The 10,016-nt window shown below is 35.9% G+C and overlaps 1 protein-coding gene across 1 annotated transcript in view; it reads right to left on the reverse strand.

Annotated features, from left to right (window-relative positions):
• Positions 1-1,143: 1,143 nt before the first annotated feature.
• LOC103600567 (transcription factor SOX-5-like) overlaps positions 1,144-10,016 on the reverse strand; it is a gene marked incomplete at its 3' end in the record, with an annotated part of 203,597 nt that continues 194,724 nt past the window's right edge. Inside the window, exon 5 of the mRNA XM_008584860.1 lies at positions 1,144-1,335. Within this exon, the coding sequence (XP_008583082.1) occupies positions 1,144-1,335 (192 nt within the window). The remainder of the gene's footprint in view (positions 1,336-10,016) is intronic.

The raw sequence follows: 10,016 nt of genomic DNA on the forward strand, positions 1-10,016 counted from the left end.
TTCCCTCAGGCTATAAGTCTCTGTTGCAAGATAAGGATTGTGGTACAGCAGGTTGCTGGCTGAAAGACAGACTAGTTACTGATTGTTATGTAAAGATACTGAGAATTGCTATATGAAGGAATGTTTGCTAAGGTCAAGCTTGTGTTGATAAGACCACTTAATTGTCTTATTGGAATGTCATCTGGCTTGTTTCACTGAGAGTTACCAGCCTATGTTGTTAAACTATAACCCCACCTTTGTTCTCTTCCTGTAACTTCCTGGTCTGGAAAATAAATGCAGGAAGAGAACCCCAATTCAGCATTAATTTCCCAAGGAAGGGATCCCTTTTGCTTGAGGGTTTTAGAGGGAGATTAACCACTTTGGGGCCTCTCTCTGCTCAGTAGAGACGGCTTTGAGTAATCCTTTGCATCTCCATCACCCAGGGCAAGCGGGGTGACAAATCCGTGGGGGGAAAAGCAACGCAAAGCAACATACCTCCAATTGGACAACCAGTCAGCAGCTCTAATTCAACATAATAAAACCACCTTCTTTTCCAAATTTTCCCTCCTCCTGACTTTCCTTATTTCTGGTGATGACATTCTCATTCTCCCTATTACTCAGGCTCAACACTTTTCCTCCCCCTCTTGCCCACTCAAAAAATTCTACTAGCCAAACTCTTCCACCTATTTATTCCTCTCTTCTGTTTTTCCATCGTCACTAACCTGCCTAGGTTAGAGTCTCACATTTTTTAATTTAAATTAATAGGCTCCTAACTGAACTTCCTGCCCCTAATTAGAAATTCACTTCATTTATTGAATTCTACATACTCTTCAAAGTTTATCTCAAATGTCACCTGTCTAATAAATTCTTTCAAAATGTTCCTGACTTGAAATGTTCCCTTGAATCTCTCTGAATCTTTTTTCATTCTCCTCCCACGACTTGTCAGAACTACATCCTGATTATGATTACTTCTATGTTACTTACCACCAAAGTAGTAAATAAGCTTCTTAAGATTGGGGGGAGGGGGGAGTTATGTGTTTGCTTTGATTTTTCTGCTTTTATATTTACTTAATTGGGGTGGGGGGAAGGACTCATTCATCTTTGTGTGCCTAGGACAATGGCCTATAAATAGCAGGCAAAGTAACGTCTGAGGATTTTGATCACGTCCCTGGTGCTTACTCACCTGTTCCTGTTGCTGCTTCGCCAGCTCCATTTGCTGGCGCTGTTTCTCAATCTGAGATGCAGCCAGTTTCTTCTGCTCATCATGCGCTGCCAATAGCTGCTCTCGCAGACTGGTCAGCTGATTGATCATACCCATGAGTTGCCTCTCTTTCTCAGCTAGGCTTTCAGGAGTCCCTGAAAACAATATGGCAATAAAACACACAAGAAAAGAGAAATGAGAAGGGGGTGATGTTTCCATGACAGTGGCTCTTTTGTATAGAGAACTAGTCCACATATAAGGTTCAACACATGTAAAAAGATAACCTACCTTCTTTCAGATATTCACTTGGCAGTAAAAAGTGATGTGGCTATTTACCCATTAAAAATATCAGAAAGGCAAACATTTTGATTGTTTTCTATTCATGGCAAGTTAGCCACACTGAATTTTCTACTATTAGCCCTCCCACCCCAGGCTGTTGCAAATGTCATCCTTCATAAGTGCCTTGTCCATGACATTCCCTCTCTAAACATACATTCTTTACATTCTAACTCATGTATCTTGACAGTGTGGCTCTTTTCCTGATTTCCACTGATAAAAGTTTTTCCTTCTTTGGGAATCCATGCGCTGCATGTCTTTATTACAGTACTTAGTCATTACATTGTATTATCTTATTTTTACTTTTTTCTCCCAAAGTCAGGAGTGGCTCTAACAGCAAAAATTGTACATTATTGACTTTTATATCTTCATTACCTACCTGACATATAACAAAACATCTAATATTGTTTAGCAAGTGACAGAAAGAATAAAGCCCCTTCTCTTTAAACCACTCTGAAGTTTAGGCATGCCATATAGTCAAGAGAAAAGGGAAGATGTTTTATCTTTTATGAATTGTATAGGGATTTTAGTTTTGGCTTAAGAGAGGTGAGCCAAGGGAATCAAGCTTCTGTAAAAGAAATAGTCCCCATCCTATAAAAGTACAAAACTAATATGAAGAAGTAAGCACCATGGTTTTACCTCTAAATTATCATTTTCTTTGTAATGATCCTCAAGAGGGTAGAGAAGACTCAATAAATAGTCTGTGAAACACTGGAGAAATTAGTAAGAGTCACAGAACATCATAGACATTAAAAAAGCAAAAACAATATTAACTAGATCCTTGGAAAACCTCAGAGGCCTCTTCAAAAAAAAAGAGCTTCTGTTTACCTAGATTCAGATTTTTTAGAGTTACACAAGTGTACAGTACTATGGAGGCATAATAACATATGTATGGACTATTTCTGTAGGACTCAGATAGCTATGGTGTAAGTTTATTGTGTGTGTATGTTATTGAGAGTTATTTATTTTTATGATTTCATTACTTGTAGTATTGTGTGTTTTACACTATGCTAGTCCTGGTTCAGTCCCCTTGGAATGAAGAATTGCTGAAGTAAGAGACAAAAATATTCTGTTTCATTTCTTCCTCTTGCCTAATAACTTTAGGCATGGCAGTCATTTATAGTTCTGAAGGTTCCATAGAAGCAGCACAGGTTAGAACATTCCTTAATACAATGTTACAGAAGTCACAATGGAAGGGAACCAGTTTCAGTCACCCCCGTCTCAGTAAAAGATACCACCATTCATACATTGCTTGGACAAAATCCAGGTGTTCTATTTCATTCTTTTGTCTGCTTCATCTTCCAATACATAATTCCTTGGAAATCTTATTAACCTTAGAACATATTATAAATCAGTCCGTGTATCTTCATTTCCACTATTACCCTCTAATCCAGGTCATTATTTTCTCTTGCTTTGACTATCACAATAGTTTTCTAACCATTCTACCTACTTCTCCTGCTACAATCCACACTCCAAATATTCAGAGGGACCTGCTTAGAAAAGTAAGTCAAATCCTTTCATACCCCTGTATAAAACCATTTCATAGCTTTATACCACACATGGAATAAAATCCAAACTCCTATGCCTACAAGGCCCTGAGTGGTGTGGCCTTTGCTATCTTCCCAGGCATCATCTTTTCCTATTTTCTCTTTTTCCCAATATGCTTCCTTGAGCTCCTCTATTACCAATACGTAAACTTGCTCCCTCCATAGGGTCTTTGCACGTCAACTGTTTCCTTCAGGAAAATCTTCCCTTAGTTCAGGAAGGGGAAGACTTCTCTTAACCTCTGCACAGTTTACATTTCGGGCCAGACCATTATTTTTGCGGGGAGATCTCTTGTGTAGTACCTCTGTCCTCGATCCACTAGATGCAGGTATGACAACCCACCTGTAGTTATAACAGCCAAAAATGTCTCTAGACATTGCCAAATTTCCCCTGGTAAAGCAAAATCATCTGCAATCAAGAACTACTTCACATGACTGGCTTTTTTCCTTCATTCATTCAGCATATGTGCACAGAGCACCTCCCGTTTGCCTCACACTATTTCAAGTATTGGGATATCACAAGCGTAAGCCATAAAAGAATACCTGCCTTTATAGAGCATAAATTTAAATGGAAGAGATAATATATAAATAAATTCAATCAGGTTTTCAGATAGTAACTTAAAGGCCAACTCCTAAGAGGGTCTTCCTTGAACACTGAAATTATAGAAATTGCCACACCTCATTTCTATCACATCACTCAGTTTTAATCTGTTCATAGTAGTAGTTAGCACTACATGTTATAGTCTTAGTGACAGTTATTTTTATACTGTATGTCCCAGTAGAGTAAGTTTATTTTTTGTATTTCCCAGCAGAGTATAAGCTACATGATAATAGGATACTAATTTGTTTTGTTCAGCACTGTATCCACAGAATCTATAGAATAATGCCTTGCACCTAGCTGATTCTTAATAACCACTTGTTGAATGAATAAAATCAATAAACTTAAGGACAGAGAAAAGTCCTTGATTAGCTGGTACTGCAAAATTCCATGCAGAACGATAGCCCTCATCAGAATTACTTAAATTAATAAGAATGATCTCAAATACATTGAAATAATAAGAAAAAATATATGGAAGCAGATATTTTCCCAATCTTGTTTTAGTCTATCCAAATGAAATAGATATATGGCTTGAAATCACATCATCAAAATCAGTGTAAACCACTGGGAACCAAATCAAGGAAAGGTAAAAGTAAACTCATTCAAGAAGGGAAAAGCCCTACAATTTTAAAGCCCAAAGAAAACTAGAGATTATGTTTCTTCCCACAAAAAACTACCAGAAACTTAATTCTCTCTTCCAAAGCAACAGTCATTGCCAGTATTTTCCTTTTGTTTTATTATTTGTGTTTCTTAGACTATCAGAGCTGCAATTTGAATAGAATGGTTATTTTGTTTAATTTCTTTTTAATGGAAATGTTGTTGCTTTCAACTGGTATTCCCCTTGAAGCATCTAAAAATCATTCATTGAGTTACCTTTAAAAATTCTGCATGATAAAAGAATTACTACTTTACTATAAGCTCTAGGAGGGCAGGAATCTGTCGCTGTATTTGCTACCACTGCATTTCCAGAGCTAGAACATGCTAAGACAGACAGCAGCATTTGTGGAATAAACTGAAAATATAATGAAGACAAACAAACAAGTTATTCTAAAGTTACAACTAAAGCTTCTTTTAGCAGCACTCTTATCCAACAATAGGGAAAACACAGACCTCTCATCAAAACGGACGAATGGAAATAGCATTAATCTTGGTCTTCAAAGGAATAAATGCTAGGTTATCCAAACTGCAAACATCTATAAATTGGTTTTTTATTAAGAAAGAATTTAATCAGACTTTGATAAAATTTAGCTACATAATTTTTTACTGAAATATAGATATTCCTCAGAATTTGAAATCCATTAAAATTATATTAGGAATACTATAGTTTATTAGATGGCTGAGTATAAATTAATTGATATCTTCTTATACAATGCTAATACTGTAAGTATTCTTACCTTTTTTCTAGATATTTATCATTTCTTTTGAAAAAATAGTGTCGTTTTTCCTTTAATACCCTAAAAGGTAGGTCTTGGCATAGATTTAAGTATGTCTACTATAGAAAGCTTTCAATTTTAAGGGTGACATCCATTAGAGTGAAATGAAACACTTGACGAACAGCTACAATCTTTACCATTGTTGCTCCATTGCTGGATGTTTTGTTTCTGGGACATTATGAAAGATGTGTGTACCATAATCTCTGTAGTAAAATCAAGGGTCATTTTTGCTACCTTTTTAAAAAGTATGGTTCTCACAGTGGTGCACTGGATTTGCAGAGGGAGAGAACATAGCTTGGGATACAAAGTGGAGTTGGGGGGTATAGGGGAAGGGGCAGGAGGTTGGGGATATTTGGGTGGGGACATAGGGTAAAATCGCAATTTGTGGTAATGGGCACATTGCCAGTATGGATCTGGCCTTCACATCTTGGGCACAAGGGGTGCCAATCAGCTTTGTATCTCATGAATATTCATAACCCAAATAAATAAATAAATAAATAAAAGTATAACATAAAAATATGTTAATAAAATACAACATATTTTATTATGAACTTTTACTTTTTAATGGAGATTTGTAATTATAGAAACTTTTCCCAGGACTATTCCATACACTGACGTATCGTGCTTAAAATATAAAAATTATTTTTTTTAAACAATCACATTAAATTTGCTGCATTTGTAGCAAATTTAGTCAATAATAGCCATCTCACAATACAGCATTTTTCATTTGTCATTCAAATATGTACTGGGTTCCAAACTTTAGGCCAGTGGTAAATTAGGTAATTTACAGAAGGAAGACTTTCATTTCACTCCAACAATATAGAAGGGTGTTAGTGTGCTAGGGACAAATTTAAACACAGTGTATCGTAGGTGCAAATTAGAGGGGTTCTTCATCTAGGTGTGATGGGTTTGGACGTGTTTTCAAGTATTAAAAGATTTTAGAGATTACTTAGTCCAATTTTATTGGACAGACTAGCAAGCATCATGTAAAAATCACAGGTTTCGAAGCCAGGCAGAAGTACATTCAAATCTTGACTCTGCCACAACTTAAGCATGCGGTTTTAGATAATCTCTCCAAGTCTCAATTCTTCATATGTAAAATCAGAATAAAATGATGTTGTCATAATAATTTTGTAAGAAAGATGTTCAGAGTGGCATGCAATAAATAGTAATCTGTGATTGTTTTAAAATGAGCAGATCAGGAAAAAAACTAAAAGACGTAACCTGACTTACACAAGTCCTTGGAAAAATCAGGGCCTCGGGCCACCAAATTGCTCTGGCTACACCATGCTTCTCTAGTAAATGTTAGTATAAAACAGGAAAAGGTTTTAGGTTATTTGCATTATCCAATGATCTAGATAGTGCTGGCATCCTGAGACGGAATAAGTCACTGGTTTATAGAAAATGTAGTCACTTTTTGCTTTTATAGACATTGCCAAACTTATTTTGAAAACTTATATTCTGTGCACCAGCAGTCTTTCTTTAGTTCTCACGAAGTAGTTTTTACAAAAAGTGAAAACATTACTCATAAGCAACTACAGAGGAACTATAAAACAAGCTTAGTAGATTAAAAACATTAAACATTTACTTTATTTAGAAGTAAATGACTACATGTTATATACCTTCCTTATGGCTGACTCTCATATTGAACAAGTTCCAGATCCAACAGTTCTCTCAGAAAATAATCAACATTTCCAACCCCTTTATAAAAATGTGCAGACATACGTATTTTAGATTAATGTGCAATGTAATAGTCACAAGGTTACTATTAGCAAACCATATGATTCTTAAATAGTTACTAAATTTTAAAAGAATGGGTTTAAAACAATTTTCAAAGTGATACAAACCCTTACATATTGAAATGCTGAATTTTTAATGTTTTAAATTTACAAAACTCCAAGGATCCCTTACTAGATTTTTTTACCCGGGATCTGATTTCTATTTCAAGCCTACTTGTTTTCAAATCATCAAATGTTATTTAAACAGAATTATCTCTTTCAAGCCACACACTGAATGAATCTACATATGTTTTATCACAAAATTTTACGTCACCTAAGAGATTATCTATTTTAATCCACATGCTGAGTCTACACAGCACATGTCTAATTCATGAGCTCCGAAAGGCTACAGTGTTGCTGAATGGATTATTTCCTTGAATCTATTATTGGCAGTATAGAGGTGTTTGGTGCTTGCCTTTATGGCCCATCTTCTAGAAATAACAAAATTATAGCCTTCATAAAGTGCCAATTTTTTTTTTTTTAATGTCAAATGCAGTTGGTATTTTCCTTAACACCAGATTCAACACTTTGCAGGCCTAAATCAATACAATGTGACCAGGGTCAGAAGGGTCCATCAGGAAGACCAAGGAGAAACAAACCCGGTCTAAAAAATTCTTCAAACAAGGCAGGTAGAGAAACTGATCTAGACTTTTGTAAGTGACCTGGACAGAGAACTTCTCAAACAGTGCCCTGTTTTTATAACCTTACCAAGATAGAAATAATTGGGAGAATTCTGCATGCAGATATTTGTGTTATGATTCTACAAATAAATACTAAGTCAGCAAGATACAAATTTTGCAATTACTTTGTTGACAAGCAAATGATCTGTTTAGATTAGTCAAAGCCACCATGGATCCCCCAGATACTGTCCTCAGGTGAAGTGCCAATGCAGTGACCTTCAGTGTAATGGAATTTCTTGCTAGCTCAGTGTGTGACACTACTGGATGCCAACTGGAGAGCAGGCAATGTTTTTCCCTCTTCTCAATAAGTACGAGACTATCAGAGATATTTCTTCACATTTAATACCACCATTACTTAGTGCTTCTTCTATAGAGAAGGTAAAAGACTCTATAAACCGGCCAGTTACACTACATGGCTGATTAGAAAAGAAAAAGCCAATAATTCCTTTAAGCAGCTAATAAGTTTATAGCATATATTGACTACTGTTGGCAGAGATTTTAGTCAAACTGTTCTGTTCTGTAAAACTGGATTTAGTCCTTTTTATGTGCTTGTTAGAGGATTGTTTCTAATGTAACTTTAAAACCTAATTACTTCACATTTTCAAAGTACCAGAGCATAAAATGGTATGAATTCTAACAGGCAAAATAATCTAACATGAGAAATAATTTTATGCTCTTAGAAATGGGTGACCTTTACTAACTCACACTACTTTTTGAAAAATGAAATTGACTTTAAGTGGGTATGACAACTATTTACTGATAGCTAAAGTATCCAAATCAAATGCTACTTATTTCTCCTATTTTGAAAAGTTTATTGTTATTACTTTTTAAATAGTAATAGTAAGAAACAGTTCTCTAAACTTTTCCAACCTGTGATTCTAATAGTTATCCAAATGCCCCTGAAAGTAACTTGCTGATAGCAACTTAAAACCAGCACTTAAGAACTGAGCTCAGTCCTCATTTGGCTATAGTCTTAAATATCAAGAAAGGGTACCCCCCACACTCACTCACTCACTCACTCACTCACACATTTCCTAGAACTAATTTAATGTTAAATGAAAAACACTCACTCACTCACTCACTCACTCACTCACTCACTCACTCACACATTTCCTAGAACTAATTTAATGTTAAATGAAAACTGACCAAGTATATGGAGAAAAGTTTCAATCCACAAGAAGACCTCATAAATATTATAAAGGCTGTAAATATCCTAGAAACATATGTAAAGATCATCTTAGAACACATACAGAGGATCTATTCAAATACATCATTTTAAACTATCATTAATAGTTTATCTTATTAGACTCAATAAGTTCATATTTTCAGATGTAAGAAAAAAATTTACACATATCCTTCCTTCCCCCAACCAAAAACACTGTGCGACTACATAAGATTTACACGTTTATTTGCCTCATAAAAAATAGCTGCCGAAACAACTAAGCCATTGTTCTTGTCTAACCTCTTCTGAAGTGGCATGAAAACTACATTCCTGGGCACTACATAATCTTCGTGCCTGACCCCCCAAGAGCCTTTAAGTCAAATTCATTTACCCCCAGAGGGCAAGGCACTATTGTGTCCTCCCCACTTTCTAGCCACCTATGAACAATGGACAGTAATTGCAACTGTCATGGGCAGTCAGTAGGAAAAGTAACCCAGTGCTATTTTCCCACTTTACTGCCAAACCTGAGCTGAACACCTAATATCCATGCTCCCAACAGAAGAAAGACCTTCAGTTGCTTTTAAACGCATTAGAAAACAGCTTTTTGAACAGAACCAGAGGACAATAACCATACTTGTGCTCTGAATGTGAAGCTTAAAAAACTCAAAATTAAAGACAGGAACTTCTTTTGTGATTGTACTGTAGCTTCCTACTCTACCCCCCCAGGCAAGCCTGAAAGGACAGCTGAGCTCTCCTCTAAGCTTATCATCACTGTTGTTGCTTTAAAGTGTGACTTGTGAAGGAAAACCAGGGAGGAAAAAAATGTCTGTTCTCCAACGGAATGAGATCACAAGGTTTGCAACAGGTGGTCTTCTCTGCTCTACTCTCAGCTATTACAGAGGCCAATGGAGAATAAACAACCTGGGAGAATACATCCTAAGCTTCAGGTGCAAATGGGTTAAAATCCATGAATGTAACATAAAGGACCTGCTGCCTTTGAAAATGAAACTTCTCAGTTCTCCTTAAACCTTGTCTTCAATCTCTTTAAAACACATTAATTCTTATCCATTTGAATTAGATTTCATTATTTGTAGGTCAGCACCCATTCATTCTCTCACCACCCATTCACAATTGATCACAGCCTAAGAATGTAACCCCAAATGATGTGGATGAAAAATGAAATATTCAGTCAGACGCTTTCTGGAAGTTTCCAAATATCCAGATGTTAATGTCATATAGCCCACACATTTGAGACAACTGATGCTTTGCCTTTCTCCAGAATACTCTGATTGAGGATAGCCTTAA

Source organism: Galeopterus variegatus, unplaced genomic scaffold (assembly GCF_000696425.1).
Source record: "Galeopterus variegatus unplaced genomic scaffold, G_variegatus-3.0.2 Scaffold3387, whole genome shotgun sequence".
In the NCBI taxonomy this organism is placed as follows: Eukaryota; Metazoa; Chordata; class Mammalia; order Dermoptera; family Cynocephalidae; genus Galeopterus; species Galeopterus variegatus.